At 51.4% G+C, this 19,958-nt stretch overlaps 1 protein-coding gene across 1 annotated transcript in view; it reads left to right on the plus strand.

Moving 5' to 3' along the window:
- NPR1 (natriuretic peptide receptor 1) overlaps positions 1–19,958 on the plus strand; it is an 845,985-nt gene that overhangs the window by 489,858 nt on the left and 336,169 nt on the right. The window contains exon 7 of the mRNA XM_078671023.1: positions 1,321–1,405. Coding sequence (XP_078527149.1) covers positions 1,321–1,405 — 85 coding nt within the window. The remainder of the gene's footprint in view (positions 1–1,320; positions 1,406–19,958) is intronic.

The following is a 19,958-nucleotide window of genomic DNA, read 5'->3' on the forward strand; positions in this document are numbered from 1 at the left end:
CCCTATTGTATATGTTCTGGAAAGTTTTGCAACATATGTTTCCTCCTTCTCCCTTCATTATGCCTCAGTGGGACCTTAATTTGTCCTGATGTCCTCTCATGGTCCTTAAAATCAAGGCGGCCTTCCTGGTGGCAATAACATCTGCCAGGAGGGTCAGTGAGCTTCAGGCTTTGTCATCCAAGCTTCCTTTACTGAACATCTTCCCAGGCAAACTGGTGCTTCATACGATGACTTCCTTCCTTCCGAAAGTGGTCGCTTCCTTTCATGTTGGCCATTTTATCACTCTGCCTACTTTTTACGCGCCGCCTCATCCCTCCAAGGAAGAGGAGCAACTTCACAGTCTGGACCCAAAAAGAGTGTTGTCATTCTACTTTGACCACACATGAGAGACCCAGTTTGACGACTAACTCTTCGTGGGGTACGTAGAAGTGAAAAAAGGGTAGGCCGTGCAGAATCAGACCATCTCTTGATTGATCATGCCTGTATAAAGATCAGCTATGCATTGGCTAAAAGGCAACCCCCTGAGGGTTTGTGTGCTCATTCCACCAGAGCTAACGCTGCAACCACAGCTTTAGTATGCAGAGTTCAGGTCCTTGACATCTGCCAGGTGGCAATATGGGCTTCCTTGCAAACGTTTACCAAGCACTGCAGTCTTGACAGTCAGGTCCATAGGGATGGGAACTTTGCCTGTTCAGCCCTGCAGGACTTTGTTGTGTGAAATTGGTCCGCAGACCCACCTCCGGGGAAGTATTGCTTGGATATCTATTCTAAGGTAAGGAATTTACTGGAAGAAGTTTCTATCAGATGAACAAGTTACTTACCTTCGGTAGCACCTTATCTGGTTGAAACTTTATCTAGCCATAGATTCCTTACCAACCCACCCATCCTCTCCACTACGTCAATGGATTTATAGGGACAGGACTTTCCCATTTCAGGGCCCTAGTATTCCACACTAGTGGTCAGTGTTCTTTGTGGCTCCGCACTTCTGGTGGGTAATGTCGCGCAAAGTAACTGACGCCAGCACGCTCGGGTGGCGCCTATATAGACCCCGCGCACTTTACTTCCTGCGCAGGCAACGCCATGAGGACCAAAACAACGCCACCTACCGGTGCACAGCAGTAGTGCTCAAGAAAAATTTCCAAATCTAGTCTGACGTCTGGCGATAATTCTAAGGTAAGGAATCTGGCGCTAGATAGAGTCTCTACCAGATAGGGCATTCTAGAAGGTAAATAACTTGTTTGTTACAGACTACTTGCCAATGGAAAGGGACTGTGTTGAAGTTGCCTGCTGCTCACTTTTCTCCTGCCTTGTTTTTTGCAGTCAGCCTTACTGTTTTGGAGATCATGTCGATCGTGGTCAGCCTCTTCCTTCTGGGAATCATCATCTCCTCTATCTTTGTATACAGGTAATTACCCCTCCACACATATCTCTGCTAAGTGATCCATGTTAATTTTTTCATACAGTGCTGGTTTTAAACATATTTTGACTGCTTCTTTTTCCCTAAAATGCTGCACTGAACCTCAGTTTGCTGGTAAACGGAGACCCCTGTTGCTAAAACAATTTGCCCAAGTTTACCCAGTGCATTGTGTCGTGTGGCGGCTTTCCGCAGTCCCGGGCGCCGCAGGATGCATGCAGAGAGCGGGATACTCACTTCCGGCCGGAGGTAGAGTCCCGTTCTAGTCCTCACCACAGACATTGGGATACTCACTTCCGGCCGGAGGAGAGTCCCGTTCTAGTCCTCCCCGCAACTAGCACTTCCGGGCCACACGTTTAAAAGTGCGTGTGGCCGCCGGATCGGTGCTTCTGATTCCTCCAGACAGACGCGCTTGAGCCCAGCTGACGACGAGGGTTCTTCAGGTCACGGTAACGCTGCCATTCCTCACGCGTTACGTGACTGCTTGTTCCTGTTCCTGTCAGCCGCGCTGGAGCGCTGCTGATACGTGTCCTGAAGCAGCTGCTTCTGGCACGCTGCTATTTACAAGCATCTGTTCCTTTGTTTGCAGTAGCGCAGGAGCGCTATTGCGGGTTTCTCTTCCTAGTGCAGGCGCACTTCCACGTTTTGTTTTTCTGTTGTTTTGCCCAAGGCGCAGGAGCGCTTTCTTATACTTTGGACCTTGCTTGGCAGTGGCGCAGGTGGGCTCCAGCTTGGCTCCTACACGCAGGTTGCGTGGGAGCATTGTACATTTGGGCCGCGCTACAGCGCTTACCCTGGAGTTCTTGTCAGTACCTGCTGTGCAGCGCAGAAGCGCTTTCCTTTAAGTTCCTTTTGGTTCCTTGGTGGTCCAAGCGCAGAAGCGCCTCCTTCTTCATATCCTTTTCCACGGACGTGGGGCTCCTAGACGACACAGCATTTGCCTGTTCTAGAAGACAACCCGAACGACCCTGGTGGTGAGTGTCAGAAACAGGGGCTCCTGTCTGCATGTATCTTGTGGGGTGGTTGACAGCACGAGCGTAATCCCTAGCTCTAATCTGGTGTTCCTTGTTCCCTCAGCTGTGCCAAGACCCATCCCACGTCCCTACCACCAAAGCCACTTCCTTTGGCCCCCATTCCTGGTTCCACCTCATCCTTGTCGGGCGTTACTCCCCGCGGGGTTTTGTTGGGGCCAGGGGCGGTGGCTACTGTCGTCTCTGCGGGATCACCTCACAAGCCCAGGTGAGTCTTGTGGGGTACTTGACAGAATCAGAAGCCCACGTACTCACATCCTGCCCAGACGACATGGGAGACACGGAGGTCACCCTGCAGGACATAGCAACCATGCTGGCTGCCATGCAAGCAGAGAACCTCAGCTTACGCCAAGACATGACGGCCCTACAGGGCCAAGTGACGGCGGGCTTCACCAACCCTTGGGGAACCACTCCTAGCCCCAGAACCAGAACAGAGGGGTTGCTTAGACCGCCTACGTTCTCCTTTGGAGGGTCCTCCTCTGCCACCGGTCAGGACACGGCTATTCAGGTCATCACGCCCCACCCGGTGCAATTGGCTCCACCCGAACGTTTCTATGGCGACAGCACCAAGTATGGGGTTTTCATCCACCAATGCCATCTGCATTTCATGGCCAGAACAGCCGCCTTCCCTGACGATGCTTCAAAGGTGGCGTTCATACTGTCCTACATGGGCGGGGACGCCGCGCAGTGGTCCATCTCGTTGGTTGAAAACGATGACCCCATGCTTAACCACTTGCCAACGTTTAAGGAGACCATGCGACGGATGTTCGCTCGCCATACGTTCGTACAAGCCGCAGATAACCAGCTGCTTGGGCTAAAGCAAGGAAACAGTGATCTGCTTCACTACATCACGACCTTTAGCCGCCTGGTCATAGAGGCGCAGTGGCCGGAGGACAAAAAGGTGTCGGTGTTTTATCGAGGGTTACATGACGACCTGAAGGACCTTATTGCCCAACACCCCGACCCACCAGACATGATAGGGCCGTTCATCGACATGGTGGTCAAGATGAATTTCCGGTTGCAAGAGAGGAAAACCGAAAAAGGGAAAAACAGCGACAACCGTTTCCTTCCCTTCTCTGAGAAGGCCTCCGAGAAAAGCAGGGTGGACGCTCCCTCGTCAAGCGACACCCAGGAACCCATGCAGATCGGCGGCGTTAGAGGGGCCCTAACCAGCCAAGAGAGAGAAAAAAGGAGGAAGCAGAACCAGTGCCTCTACTGCGGTAAGAGCGGACACTTCGTTAGGGAGTGCCCGGTGAAACCGAGTCGTCCACGGAACAAACGGCCTTTCGCCTTGCCCGTCGAGAAAGGAAACCAGGCGGGAAACGAAGCAACCCAGTAGACAAGGGGGTCCGTCCTCTGGGTTTTTCTTCCTGCACTACAGAGATCCCTGCAGTCTTCGATGGCAACCATCACATAGGCATGGAAGTGACCTTGCGGAACCAAACCGGCGCCTCTTGGAAGGTCATCGCGATGCTTGATTCCGGAGCCACCGGCAACTTCATCGACACAATCTATTCGCATTCTCTGGGAATGAGGACGACACCCAAGAAACAACCAGAAACGGTTAAAGCCGTCGACGGTACTGATCTGACCTCTGGACTTATCAGGAATCAGACTGAAGCCTTGACGATGTGCTTCACAAACAATCATGCCGAATCCATCAGCTTCGACGTCATTGACGCACCACTGTTTAAGGTCATCCTGGGGCTGCCATGGCTGGTACAACACAATCCCCGAGTCGATTGGGTTTCACGGGTAATCATTCTGGATTCCGAACACTGTTGTAGTACCTGCTACGAAGAGGACAACATGCATGGTATCCGGTCCATACAAGCTCGGTCATTATCAGGACAAGGCATGGGGTTGGTGTCTCAAGCCGAAGTACCAGAAGACTATCAGGACCTGGCAGACGTTTTCGACAAAAAAGGAGCCAACACTCTACCACCGCATCGTTCCTTCGATTGTCGGATTGATCTGATACCCGGCTCTACCTTGCCCTGTAGCAGGATCTATTCCCTTACTGACAAGGAGAACGTCCATCTACGTTCCTATCTGGATGAGTACTTGGAAAACGGGTTCATCCGCCATTCCAGGTCCCCGGTGTCATCTCCCCTTTTCTTTGTATCGAAGAAGGAAGGGGACCTGAGGACCTGCATCGACTTTAGGGCGATGAACACCATCACGGTGAAAAACCGATACCCGCTTCCGCTCATCTCCAACCTCCTGGACCAAGTCAAGAACGCCTCGGTTTATACGAAACTGGATCGGCGGGGTGCTTACCATCTAGTCAGGGTCCGGAAGGGAGACGAATGGAAGACCGCCTTTCGGACCAAGTTCGGCCTCTTCGAGTACCAAGTCATGCCTTTCGGACTCTGCAATGCCCCCGCCGCGTTCCAGTACTTCATTGATGAGGTCTTGAGGGAGTTCCTCGACGTCTTCTGTATCGTGTACATTGACGATATTTTGATCTTCTCCCAGACCATCGCCGAGCACGTACAACACGTGCGTTCGGTTCTGCGACAACTAGGAAAAAACAGACTATACGTGAAACTGGAGAAAAGCGTGTTCCACGTTACCTCCGTGGAGTTCCTGGGTCATATCATCACACCCGCCGGCATACAGATGGACAAAAAGAAAGTGGAGGCCATTCTTCTTTGGCCCACGCCGGACTCCGTGAAAGGGGTGCAACGGTTCTTGGGGTTTGCCAACTACTACCGCCGTTTTATTACTGGATTCTCCGGGATGGTGGCACCTATCTCGCGCTTATTGCGCAAAGGACAGCGTTTTTGTTGGGACCGGAAAGCAGACGAAGCGTTCCAGGAACTGAAGAGGCGGTTTACCACAGCACCGGTGCTGATACATCCGGATGCCGAACAGCCTTTCGTGGTTGAAGCAGACGCCTCGAAAGACGCCTTGGGAGGCGTGTTGTCACAAAGGGACGTCAACACCGGACTGCTGCATCCGGTGGCCTTTTATTCCAAAAAATTGCAGCCGGCAGAAAAGAACTACACGGTATCTGACAGGGAGCTCCTGGCCATCAAGACGGCGTTCGAGGAATGGCGTCATTACCTGAAGGATGCTAAGCATACGGTCACCATCTACACGGACCACAGAAACCTGCAGTTCTTACGCTCGGCACGCGCCCTGACCGCCCGACAGCTAAGATGGACCCTGTTCTTTAATGAATACAACTTCACCATCACCTACCGACCCGGAAAGGACAACGCCAAGGCGGATGCCCTCTCAAGATTAGACGAGGCCGAGGACGCCACCGACGACACGGAACCAGTTCCCGTCATCTCGGATGACCACTTTCAGGGAGTAGTGGCCTCCACGGACTTCATGACCCAGTTACGAAAAGACACGGACGGAATTGATCCAGCCGCTCTAGTGCAGGAACACAAAGGCGTGGTACGAGAAAACGGATTCCTAGTCAAAGGAAACAGGCTGTACCTGCCAAGGGAACCCTGTCAACAACAAGCGATCCGGATGTGTCATGACCATGCCATCGCTGGCCATCCGGGATACCACAAAACGCTTGACCTGATACAACGACAGTTCTGGTGGCCGACTGTAGAAAACGACACAAGAAACCATGTCTCCCGTTGTACCATATGCCTGCTAGGCAAGAACAGATCAGAGCCCCCAGTGGGCCAACTCCGTCCCATCCCGGTGCCGCCCTTCCCATGGCACACTATATCTATGGATTTCGTGGTGGAGCTACCGCTGACCAAAACCGGCCATACCACAGTACTGACCGTGGTGGACCACCTCACCAAGATGGCTCATTTCGTACCTCTGCCCAAAATTCCCACGGCGGCGGAACTGGCATTGGTGTTCGTAAACAACGTGGTTCGCCTCCATGGTGTCCCTGAGGTGGTGATAACGGACCGGGGGTCGCAGTTCGTTTCCCGATTCTGGAAGGCAGTGTGCAAACTCATGGAGATGGAAGTCCGTCTATCTTCTGCCTACCATCCCCAGACAGACGGGCAGGCGGAAAGAACCAACCACACCATGGAACAATACCTGCGCTGTTTATTGCTCTCTGTCGAGAGGGAATGGTCTGATGTACTATGGATGGCTGAGTACGCCTACAACAACAGCAAACACTCCGCCATAGGGATGTCCCCCTTTTTCTGTCTTCAAGGGAAACACCCACGCACCTCGGCGTGGGAAGTTCCAGCGGAGAGTCCATTACCCACGGTTCGGGCTTATCACAAGACTCTGTGTCAACTCTGGCAACTGGCCAGATTCGAGCTAGCCAAAGCAAAGGACACCTACAAGTCACACGCTGACGCTCACAGGCAGCCGGAACCAGAGTACCGCACCGGCGACAAGGTGTGGCTCTCCATCCGTCATCTCAACGTGCATGGTCCCAAGAAGCTGCTGCCTCGGTTTGTGGGTCCTTTCGACATTGAGAAGGTGATCAATCCAGTGGCCATGAGACTGTCGCTCCCGGCCCACATGAAGATGCACCCGGTTTTCCATGTCTCTCTTTTGCGTGCGGTCCATCCCGGCTGCTCCGTCCCCTCTCCTCCTTCTCCGGTGGTGGTGGAGGACCATGTGGAATACGAGGTCAGGGCCATTCTGGGTTCCCGTCGTACCAAGGGGCGGTTGTTCTACCTCATAGACTGGAAGGGTTACGGTCCTGAGGAACGGTCCTGGGAACCCCGATCCCATGTACGTCATGCCCCTGTTCTGGTCCGTGCTTTCCATCTGAGCCACCCTCTGAGCCCCCGCCCTGCTTCCCTTCTCTGACTCCCCGGGGGGTTCTGTTTTGAGGGGGGGGTACTGTCGTGTGGCGGCTTTCCGCAGTCCCGGGCGCCGCAGGATGCATGCAGAGAGCGGGATACTCACTTCCGGCCGGAGGTAGAGTCCCGTTCTAGTCCTCACCACAGACATTGGGATACTCACTTCCGGCCGGAGGAGAGTCCCGTTCTAGTCCTCCCCGCAACTAGCACTTCCGGGCCACACGTTTAAAAGTGCGTGTGGCCGCCGGATCGGTGCTTCTGATTCCTCCAGACAGACGCGCTTGAGCCCAGCTGACGACGAGGGTTCTTCAGGTCACGGTAACGCTGCCATTCCTCACGCGTTACGTGACTGCTTGTTCCTGTTCCTGTCAGCCGCGCTGGAGCGCTGCTGATACGTGTCCTGAAGCAGCTGCTTCTGGCACGCTGCTATTTACAAGCATCTGTTCCTTTGTTTGCAGTAGCGCAGGAGCGCTATTGCGGGTTTCTCTTCCTAGTGCAGGCGCACTTCCACGTTTTGTTTTTCTGTTGTTTTGCCCAAGGCGCAGGAGCGCTTTCTTATACTTTGGACCTTGCTTGGCAGTGGCGCAGGTGGGCTCCAGCTTGGCTCCTACACGCAGGTTGCGTGGGAGCATTGTACATTTGGGCCGCGCTACAGCGCTTACCCTGGAGTTCTTGTCAGTACCTGCTGTGCAGCGCAGAAGCGCTTTCCTTTAAGTTCCTTTTGGTTCCTTGGTGGTCCAAGCGCAGAAGCGCCTCCTTCTTCATATCCTTTTCCACGGACGTGGGGCTCCTAGACGACACAGCATTTGCCTGTTCTAGAAGACAACCCGAACGACCCTGGTGGTGAGTGTCAGAAACAGGGGCTCCTGTCTGCATGTATCTTGTGGGGTGGTTGACAGCACGAGCGTAATCCCTAGCTCTAATCTGGTGTTCCTTGTTCCCTCAGCTGTGCCAAGACCCATCCCACGTCCCTACCACCAAAGCCACTTCCTTTGGCCCCCATTCCTGGTTCCACCTCATCCTTGTCGGGCGTTACTCCCCGCGGGGTTTTGTTGGGGCCAGGGGCGGTGGCTACTGTCGTCTCTGCGGGATCACCTCACAAGCCCAGGTGAGTCTTGTGGGGTACTTGACACATTGAAATCGGGAAACTTAGGGCCAGATTCAGATCTTGGTGGTTGGAATACTCTGTCACAAAAATGACGGATATCCCGTCCACCGTATTACAAGTGCCATAGGATATAATGCACTTGTAATACGGCGATAGGATATCTGTCACGTTTGTGACGGAGTATCCCATCCGCCAAGATCTAAATAATCCTTTAGTTGGAATTTGAACTCGACGATCCTCATTCAAAAGCTCACAATTTAACCACAAGACCATATGTACTTTTACTCCAGTGGTTCATGGTTCAGAACATTCATGTGAGAGGTGTGGACCAACGCGAAAGAGAAACCTAGATTAAAAAAAGTTACTCATGCATGGACCTGAGAGAATTGAGCATCTAGATTCTGGGACCTGATTTGCCTTACATTGAAGGCACATGGTTGTCTATGATTCAGAGTACTTATACAAATGCCCTCTACCTTCATGAATTATAACTGAAACTTTCTTCAGGAGACATGGGTTAGTTGTTTTTCTGATTGTAAGACATCTACACAGTTACACTTATTTTAAACATTACTCTGACGCATAGTGTGTTTCATGTCATATATTGAGTATTTCATCACATATTGTTACATAGATGTACATATCACAAGCAACATTTAATGGAATAACAGTGTAATAAACACGAGTTAAAGTGTCCGAACTCCATCGCCGTCATAAGAGAACAGTGTAAATAAAGCACACAGATGTGGAACAATCTTACCTAAACTAAGCTTTTTCATTTAACACTGTGCTTGTAGCTTAATTACTACTGGGATGTAGCGTTGACCCTCAGTGTGAAAACTGAAAGCCCCTACCTGTGGATTCCGTTTATTTCACTGCGTGTCCTTCAGCAATTATTTGGATGCACGCCCTGTATGACTATATATAAAATATGTAATCCATGCCTAGGCACAGTTCATCAAATTGCAGTGTAAAACTCTGTCCTGGAAATAAAGTATGCCCACCAGGGAAACTCCATGTGGCTGCAGGAGAAATTACTGAATGCAATGGCCTGTTGTCAAACACCTAGATCAGACAGATCTTGGACAGAGCAGTGCGTTCTGCCACCGACAGCGGCAAAGTCTTACAGAATGATATTTTCCCATGAAGAAAGGACACCACCCGGCGCATGTTTCCATCCTCTAGCGCCCCTGTGTCATGATAGATCCTGATACCTACGGTAGAGGATTGTGTCCGGTTGCCACTGCACTAATTCCTCCCCAGCCAGAGAGCGCGATCCTCTGCCCCGACTGACAAGGGGAAGAGGCAAGACTTGTCCCAGTTGATGCGTAGACCCAAGACAGCAGCAAAGGAGGTGAGCAGGCGCTCAATTGCAGGCAAGGGCTCAGTTATATCCCGCACATAAAGAAGCATGTCCTCGGCATAAAGCGAGACAGCATGCACACGGTCTCTCAGCGGGATCCCCCAGTTTTGTTCCAGGGTACTCAGTTTATGCACATTGGGCTCCATAGCTCAACCAAAAAGAAGCAGCAAGAGGGGGCAGCCCTGGCAGGTGCCAGAGCCTATGAATATAGGCTTGAAGTTATACCTACCTGTCTTGACTTGGGCCAGCGTTGCAGTATATAGGAGCTGATAAGCCCCAGCAGGCGAGGACACAGGCCAAATGTGAATAGCACCGTGAAAATGTAGCCCCACTCCAAGGAGCTGAAGGCTTTCTCCCGATCCAATACCATGCAGTCGAACAGTGGCCAGCAGGGAAGGGCCTGCTTCAGAACCCGGAAGAGGCGGCAGAGATTCAGTGACGTCCTGCAGCCCTGGACAAAGCCATTCTGGTCTTTTAGGACCAACTGCAGAATCACGGACGCCAGCCTGTCTGCCAGGATTTTATTGTCTGTGTTGAGCATCGCCATGGGTCTGTAGGAACTGAGGTGAGACGGGTCGAGTTATGGGTTAGGAATGTTGACAATCAATGCTTCTCGAAAGAACTGCGGGAGGCAGGAGCAAGAGAGAGCTTCATCATACGGGATTTGAAGGTGGGGGGCCAGCAGCGTAGCATACATTTTTATAAAACTCCTGGGGGAGCCTGCCAGGGCCTGGAGTTTTTCCAGACGCCAGCGACCGGATTGTTTCATGGATCTCAAAGGGAGTGATTGCTGAGTAAAGTTTCAGCGCCAAGTAGGATGGGACCTCTTGCAGGTCCAAACCTAATGAGAAAGCCTAGACAGCAAAGTCACCAGCCCCTGCTGCCAGCGTGTAAAGACCCTCGTAGTATTGAGTGAAAGCTGTGTGGATCTCTTGCTGCGTATGCATTTCTGTGGCTTAGGGCACAGTGAGGGATAAAATAGGGCACTACAGGCTGTCTTGTTTACCATATCTTTTTGCCTCGTAACACGAGCTTTGCTTTCCACCACTCCTGTAAGACCCATTTTCATTCTTGCCATGCTCAACAAGATGCAAGTTCCTCTGTCTGCATTTTCTATTGGATATTTAATGCCTACCTGTTAGAAATTGGATTTCTGGTTGGCTAAGGTTTGCACCAAAGCCAGGCAGACACCACCACTGTAGTCAGGATAAGGGAGTTACACTCCTAAAATAACCCCTGCTCACCCCCTCGGTACCTTGGCACGAGCAGTCAGGCTTATCTTAGAGGCAGTGTGTAAAGCATTTACACATAACCAACAGTAATACAGTGTAAGCACTATAAACGGACACCACACCAGTTTAGAAAAATATCCAATATTTTGATATACTTAAACAAGACCAAATACGATAAAAATCCACAGTACAGTACTTTAAAATTAGTTGCGTTGCAAGATGTCTTTAAATTGCCAAGATACATTGAAAACAGTTCCTTGAAGTCGATAGCTCCGCCCGGGCTATCAGTGCGTATTGAACAAACAAATCCAAACAGTTCTGGCTGGAGGTGGCGTCGTGGGACAGCTGCAGTGTCTGGAAGTCTCGCCAACAGTACCTTTCAGAGATGCAGGTCGTCGTTGACCTCTCGTTGTCACGCCCATTGCAGGTCGACCTCCTCTCTGATGGAATCGGGAGCGCTGGCGTCGGGTGCTGCAGTGCAAAGTGCAGCGGTGCGGCGTGCGGTGCTTTCAGGTCGCAGTGCGAGCAGCGGCTCGGCGGCGGCGTCTGGAGGCGTCATCGGTGAGACCAGGGTCGCGGTGTGAGATTAAGGCGGTGCTCGTCACGTTGCTGGCAGGTCACAGTGCAGCAGCAGCGGCGCTGTCGCTGAGCGATGTCGTTGGCTGACAACTGGAGTCAATGGCACCGGCGTCGGTAGGCCAAGGCTGCGGTACGGAATAAGGGCGGTGCATCATGTAATTTTACGAGCGGTGCCCCCGAACTACAGTGCAAGCAGCGGCGTCGAGTCAGGCGTGGAGCGGTGGCGTCGGGGATACCAAGGCGTGGTCGTGAAGCGAGGCGTTTCGGAGTGCGGTGCCCACAGGTCGTGGTGCGAGCAGTGGCTTGGTGGCGGCATCAGTAGGCCTCGTCAGTGAGACCAGGGTCGCCGTGCGGCATTGCGGCGGTGTTCTTCGCGGTGCCTTCAGGACACAGCGTGGGTAGCGGCGTCGTAGACGGCGTGGGCTTGAAGTCTTTGCTGTTCCTGAGACTTCTTGACCAGGGGGCAAGCTCTACCTCAAGCCCTTGGAGATACTCAGCACACGTAGATAAAGTTCAGTCCAGTCCTTTCTTGGCAGGTTCCTTGATTCAAGTGAGTTCTAAAGTCTTGGGGTCTGGGCCCCAATATTTATACGAGCCATTCAGAGGGGCCTGGACCTAGTTCAAACCAGTTTGGGTGCATTCTGCCAGGGTGCACCTTCTTCCTTTGTCAGTGTGGGCCAGGGTCCTCAGACGCACCACAGGAGGTGGACCCAGAATTGCGGAAGGTGAGCCCAGCCCTATTCAGAACTAGGTGCTACTCCTCCCACCCATCTATGTGTAGATGTGCCTATTCAGCCCGGCTGACTCACCCTGTCTCCTGGAGTCTCCCCCAGCCCCTGTCACTCACAAACCAGACAGCTAATACACATGCTAGAAGAGGCGGGCTGGATGGTTAGGTCAGAAAATACCTACTTTCTGAAAGTGGCATTTTCAAACCCAGAATGTTAAAACCAACTTCAATGTAAGATGTATTTTATCATTCTGAGTTCAGGCATACTAAAAACGAATTTCCACCATGTTCTCTGAGTCAGTTAGGATCATAAGATGTAATGATCCAACTGCCCATTCTGGCCTATGGAGAACAGTTAGCCTTGCAATAGTGAGAAACGACGTAGGCTGTAATTCACTATCAGGACATGCCACACACCAGGGCATGTCCTACCTTACACATACAATGCACCCTGCCCAGGGGGGTACCTTGGGCCTACCAGAGGGGCGACTCACATGTAGCAAAGGGAAGGTTTAGGGACTTGCAAGTGTGTGCACTTGCCAAGTCGACATGGCAGCCCCAGGCTGTGCACAGGCTCTGCAATGGCAGACCAGAGTTACACTTTACGGGCTGTGTGCATTGGTGGCACAATCCAGTGCTGCAGCCCACCAACAGCATTTGATTTATAGGCCCTGGCACTCGCAGTACACCTTACTAGGGACTGATTCATAAATCACATATGCCAATCATGGAAATACCAATCCATAACACATTTTATACAGGAGCACTTGCACTTTACCACTGGACAGCAGTGAGGAAAGTGCGCAGAATCATTACACCAGCAAAAACAGAGTCAAAACTGAGCGGTCAGAAAGCAAAAAGTCAGGGGAAGCACGCCAAAAGATACCAGCCTAAAACTACCCATACCAAGTTGTGAGAAGTTGGCCTGATAGGTGATGTTTCCAATTCTGGAACCACCGATTATCAGACCAAACAATCCCTTATGGTGTCTGGTTGTAAGTCAACCTTATTAGACAAGCTATCCTAGGGGTAGCATGGACTAAGCAGCCTAAAGGCTTAACTTAGGAGGTCGTGTTAAGCGAGCTGTTTTACCACATACAATCCTGTAATATCAAATGAAAGGACACCACACAAGTATATATTATAAAAATATATGTATTTATTACTAAAAACAATCCCCAGTATTCTTTATGAATAAAGGGGCACAAGCGTTAAATCAAAAGTACAGTTTAAACATACAAAGTTGCACAATTATGGATGAGGGCGGGTGGCCACTCAAACCATATACTAAACAAGTGGTATAAGAGATGCCACTCGAACAGTGGTTAGGCCTAGGGCCTAGGGAATCGCTGGGAGCAGTCGGGACAAGCAATGCTGAAGTCGGGAACGGGCCACGGGATTCGGGAGCAGTGCGGAAAGCGCACGCATGCACCAATGTTAACCAATGGTGCGTAAAAGTTGTAAAGTTAGAGTTTAAGGACACTTCCGCTGAACCTAGAGGAACAAAACTTAAGACACAGACCCCAGAGATGTGTACCAGTGTGGGAACACCGGCGGAGCAAAGTTACCTCACCCACAGGAAGCGGGTGCACAGGGTCGAAGTTGAGTCGGGTTTCGTCACGCAGGCTCTTGGTGCTTGAAGCTGAAAGGGCTGCAGGCGGGGTGAAAGTGAAGTGTCCGGTGGAGTCCAAGGGTGGACTCAAGTCGAAGAGTACCTGAAAGCAGAGGGGACAGAGTCTGGGTCACTCAGCAGTGACCAGGGTGGAACCAGGACGGAACCAGGCAATGTCGGGCGCAATCAGGTGGTCGTCGAGGAGCTTCTCTCCGCTGTCACGTGGGCTCTGGGGCATCTGCGACGTCCAGGAGCGGGTCACGATCTGTCCCACGAAGGCTCTCACCGTCGGTGCAGTCGGCTTCAAGTTTGGAGCAAACAACACTTGGCAAGAGCAATCCACGCGGAACCGGGAGATTGCTTCTCACTCGAACCAGGAGGGTCAGAGTGGGGGCTCCTTTTCAGGGGAGCTGGTGCAAGTCTGGGGTCACCAGAAACACAAGTCGTATTCGTAGTTTCGTCGGCACAGGGACCACTAGCCAGCTGGCAAGTGACCGGACCAACGCTTTGAGCCAAATGGAGCAGAAGGGCCCCACGCAGCACTCGTCGAGTGTGGAGGGCTGAACTTCGGTGCAAGAGTGGCTCAGGGTGGGGGCTTCTCAAACCCCGGTGTACAGCTTCGAGGGTCACTCGTGGGCTGCACGGTCAGCGTCTCGTGGTCAATTCAAGATGGCGTGCCCCACGCTTCCGGTCGCCTCCACGGGTCTCAGCTCTGCAGGGACTGTGGATCGGGCTGTTGGAAGGCAGGCAAGCTTGATCTCGTTGATCTCTGTCGCTCGAGTTCTGGCGGGAACTGCAACAAAGTAGACGTCGAGGGCTGGATGGTGCCTGTTTGCACAGGGTGGTCACTCCTTGACCACAAGGGAGATTCTTCGGGCTTCCACGTTGAGTAGGAGGTCCAAGGGTCCAGAGTTTCGTTTCTTATGTTTCGTCAGGAAATCTGAAGTGCATTGGCACTGCTCCCACTCTTATTCGAATCTGGGGGGCGTGATTACCTGCTAGGTCCCCTCCTATGGGTGGGACCCAGGAAGTGGGTGGATACACCCCCTTCCTTTGATCCAGGCTGCCCTGGCACGAGGGCTGGAGTGCCCCAGAACCGGTTTGGCCGGATTATGCAAGGGGCAGCCTTGTGCGCCCCAAGCAGTGTCTGGTTTCTTTCAAACCTCCCTGCTACAATCCACTATCTCCTGTCTGGAGGGTGGTAACACCCTCCTGCGACAGGAAACCCTTTGTCCAGGCCCCATTTGGCTGAGTTTCGGTCAGCTGCAGGGGGCCAGACTCTTGTCTGTGGCAGAGGCATCCATTTTGTGGATCTAAGGTCCTTTTAGAAATTAACCGCATTTAAGTAAAGTAACATGTCTTACCCCTCTAGAGGGGTGGAATGCTATCCCCGTCGCCAGAACTGGCGAGGGGATAGTATTCCAAATCGTATGACACCTTACACGACATGTTTTGATAAAGCCAAACCAGAGTTGCTATATAACCGCGAGGATTATAAGGCACTTAAGAGTATATGGTATGGCATTATCCTGGAACAGCTTAGGGAGTTGTTCCCGACAGCTGCAGACAGGCTCAGCTCATGCTAGAGCTCCATCTCACATTAAACCACGCACTCTGCCTCCAGGATTGATGAGGCCTTCCATAGGAGTGGCTCACAGGTTTATATGTGTCCAGATATAGGTTTAGATATAGGTATACTATATCTAAGTAAGGGGTGATTACACCACCTTACCCCAGCTGAGTGATCAGCCAGTTGTGTCAATTTAAGAACCAGCCAGGGGTGGCAAAAGATATGCTGCAGCCCCTGGTAGGCCTTGGTGGCCCCTATGCCCTGGGCACCTATAGTGCAGTATACAGGGGCTGACAAGGAGTCCATTTCCAATTGCGGTATGTGCCTATAGCACATGTATCAGTAATTTAGTGAGAGAACAGCAGGCTGGGGGTCTGATCAGCAGGCCCACAGCCTCAGTAGTCGCAAACCAGTGAAGCAAAAAGCAAAAATTTGGGGTGACCATAGGATAGCAGACCCTACTCTCCTACACAACCCCCCCCCCCAAACGCAGGTACATTAAACTAACCTTGACCAGATAAGTCTTCATGTTCTAAGTGGAAGTACCTGGAGAGACCATCTGCATTACCATGGTCAGTCCCTGGGCGGTGCTCCACTGTAAAGTCCATCCCCTGTAGGGAAATGGACCACCTGAGCAGTTTGGGATTTTCACCCTTCATCTGATTGAGCCACAAGAGGGGCTTATGGTCTATCTGAACTAGGAAGTGAGTTCCAAACAAGTAGGACCTCAACTTCTTCAGGGCCCAAACCACAGCAAAGGCCTCCCTCTCAATGGCTGACCAACGTTTCTCTCTAGGGGTCAGCTTTCTGCTAATGAAAGCAATGGGCTGGTCTTGACCATCTTGATTAAGTTGTGAGAGCACAGCTCCCACCCCCAACTCAGAAGCATCTGTCTGTACAATGAACTGTTTGGAGTAGTCAGGACTCTTCAGGATAGGTGCAGAGCACATGGCCTTCTTCAGGTCATCAAATGCCTTTTGACAGCTAACTGTCCACTGAACCTTTTTTGGCATCTTCTTGGATGTCAAGTCATTTAATGGTGTCACTATAGACCCATAGTTTTTCACAAACTTTCTGTAATACCCAGTCAGGCCCAAGAAGGCTCTGACTTGTGTCTGGGTAACTGGAGGAGCCCAGTCCTGTATGGTCTGGATTTTGCTCTCCAGTGGCTGAACCTGACCTCCACCTACTAGGTGGCCCAGGTATACAACCTTACTCTGCCCTATCTGGCACTTAGTAGCCTTGATAGTTAGGCCTGCCTTTTGCAGGGCCTCCAAAACTTTCTTCAGGTGGATCAGGTGATCCTCCCAGGTGGAGCTAAAGACAGCAATATCATCTAGATATGCTGCACAAAATTCATCCAACCCAGCAAGGACTTGGTTCACCAACCTTTGGAAAGTGGCAGGTGCATTCTTCAAACCAAAGGGCATTACCACAAACTGATAATGTCCACTATGGGTAGAGAATGCTGTTTTGGCTTTTGACTCTTCAGCTAGTCTGATTTGCCAGTAGCCAGCTGTCAAATCAAATGTGCTCAGAAACTTGGCAGAAGCCAATCTGTCAATGAGCTCATCTGCTCTTGGAATGGGGTGAGCATCTGTCCTAGTGACAGCATTGAGACCCCTGTAGTCCACGCAAAATCTCATTTCTCTCTTTCCATCTTGGGTATGAGGTTTTGGCACAAGGACTACTGGGCTGGCCCATGGGCTCTCTGATGGCTCAATCACTCCAAGCTCCAACATCTTTTGCACCTCAGCCTTGATGCAATCCCTGACATGGTCAGGTTGCCTGTAGATCTTACTCTTCACAGGCAGACTGTCACCAGTGTCCACCACATGGGTACACCAGTCAGTCTGGCTGGGTGTGAGTGAAAACAAATGCCTGTGGGCCTGCAAAACTTGTCTGCAGTCCATCTGTTGCTGGTCAGTGAGGCTGCCCGCCAAGGCTACTCCATCAACTGAACCATCATCAGGGTTCTGAGAAAGCAGGTCTGGGAGAGGGTCACTCTCTTCCTTCTGATCCCCATCTGTGGCCATGAGCAAGCTCATGTCCTCCCTGTCCACAAATGCTTTCAAACGATTCACATGGATTACCCTGTGAGGGCTCCTGGGTGTTCCAAAGTCAACCAAGTAGGTGACCTCTCCCTTTTTCTCAATGATAGGATAGGGTCCACTCCATTTGTCCTGGAGTGCTGCTGGGGCCACTGGCTCCAGTACCCACACCTTCTGTCCTGGTTGGAACTCTACCAGTACAGCCTTTTGGTCATGCCAAGTTTTTTGTAATTCTTGGCTGGCCTCCAGGTTTTTGGATGCTCTCTCCATGTATTCAGCCATCCTGGAGCGGAGACCAAGTACATAGTCCACTATGTCTAGCTTAGGCTTTTTGAGAGGTAACTCCCATCCTTCCTTCACCAACCACAATGGACCCCTCACAGGGTGGCCAAACAAAAGTTCAAAAGGGCTGTAGCCAACCCCCTTCTGTGGGACCTCTCTGTAAGCAAGGAGCAGGCAAGGTAAAAGAATGTCCCATTTCCGCCTGAGCTTCTCTGGTAATCCTTTTATCATGCCTTTTAGGGTCTTGTTAAATCTCTCCACAAGCCCATTGCACTGTGGATGGTAGGGGGTGGTAAACTTGTAGTTCACTCCACACTCCTTCCACATTGCTTTCAGATAGCTAGACATACAATTTGTGCCTCTATCTGATAGTACCTCCTTTGGAAAGCCCACTCTTGAGAAAACTGCAATGAGGGCTTTTGCCACCACAGGTGCTGTGGTGGTCCTCAGGGGAATAGCCTCTGGATACCTGGTGGCATGATCCACTACCACCAGTATAAATCTGTTCCCAGATGCTGTTTGGGGGTCCATTGGACCCACAATATCAATTCCAACTCTTTCAAAGGGACCCCCCACCACAGGTAGTGGTATTAGGGGGGCCTTTGTTGTGCCACCTGACTTACCACTGGCTTGGCAAGTGACACAGGAGCGACAAAACTCCTTGACATTTTCTGACATATGAGGCCAGTGAAAGTGTGAAACAAGCCTGTCCCACGTCTTGTTCTGGCCTAAGTGTCCTGCAAGGGGAATATCATGGGCCAAGGTAAGAAGGAACCCCCTAAACTGCAGAGGTATAACCAACCTCCTGATCATGCCAGGCTTGGGGTCTCTAGCCTCTGAGTAAAGGAGTCCATCATCCCAATACACAGTATGGGTACCTTGGGCATCCCCAGCAGCCTCAGCAGCAGCCTGCTGTCTGAGGGGTTCAAGGGAAGGGCAATCTAATTGAGCCTGCCTCAGGTCTGCCCTTGAGGGTCCCCCTGTCCCCAGAAACTCAACCTGGTCAGGTTCAAGTTCCTCAGAGACAGTCTCCTCTTGGACTGCAGAATCAGTTTCCTCTGAAACTTGATCCTCAACCTGGGGCAAGGTGGAAGGCTCAGCCTTTCCTCTCTTGCTCCTTCTCTTGGGTTGTGGTTGGTCTATTGTTCCAAGATCCACCACTGGTTCAGGAAGGCACTTCTTAGCCTGAGACCTTGTCACTGCAAGGACATGAGCTGAAATCCCTAGCATTTCTGCATGAGTCCTGTACTCCACTTCTGACCAAACTGAGCTTTCAAGATCATTGCCTAACAGACAGTCTACTGGCAGGTCTGCACTCACAACAACTTTCTTTAGGCCATCTACCCCTCCCCAGGAGAAGTTCACAACTGCCACACTATGGGAAGTAGTGGAGTTGCTTGCATTGGTCACTAGGTAACTTTCACCTAGTACAATCTGTCCAGGGTCCACAAAGTCAGGTGTCACCATTGTGACACTGGCACATGTGTCCCTGTAGGCCTGAGCCAGTTTCTCGTTGATTAAAGGCGTCTGCCTATATTTGCCCAGGTTACTGGGACTCACTGTAGTGGACAAATCTAGGTCCACATCATATAGGAGAACTGCCTGAGTAGGGGTTCTGACTAGGCCAGATCCTACTTCAATACCCAGGGTCAACCCTGCTACACCCTTGGACTGTGTTCCACCACTGCTTACTGGACATGGGGTTGCAGTTGCTTTAGGAGCTGGAGTGGTGGGGACTGGATTTGTCTTGGTGTATTCACTGCCCCAGTGTGAAACTGATTTGCAGGTATTACACCAAGGTTTCTTTGGGCCATTATTCTTCTTCTTTTTGTTTCCATTCTGGGAACCACCCTCCTTACTATTAGTTTGGGGGCCTGAAGACTTCTGGTCTTTTTCTTTATCTTTCTGATTTCCACCCTTCTGGTCTGTTTTCTTCTGGTCACCACCTTGGTTCTGGGGTTTCTGCTTAATCCTTGTTCTGACCCATTTGTCTGCCTTCTTTCCCAATTCTTGGGGAGAGGTCAGATCAGAGTCAATAAGGTATTGATGCAACAGCTGGTTTGTACAGTTATTAAGGATCTGTTCTCTCATTATAAGATTGTACAATCCTGTATAGTCTGAAACTTTACTTCCCTGCAACCAACCCTCCAGAGCCTTAGTGGCACAATCCACGAAATCAGTCCAGTCTTGAGTCTGTGCTTTTTGGGTGTCTCTGAACAACAACCTGTATTGCTC

This window comes from Lissotriton helveticus, chromosome 12, assembly GCF_964261635.1.
Source record: "Lissotriton helveticus chromosome 12, aLisHel1.1, whole genome shotgun sequence".
NCBI lineage: Eukaryota > Metazoa > Chordata > Amphibia > Caudata > Salamandridae > Lissotriton > Lissotriton helveticus.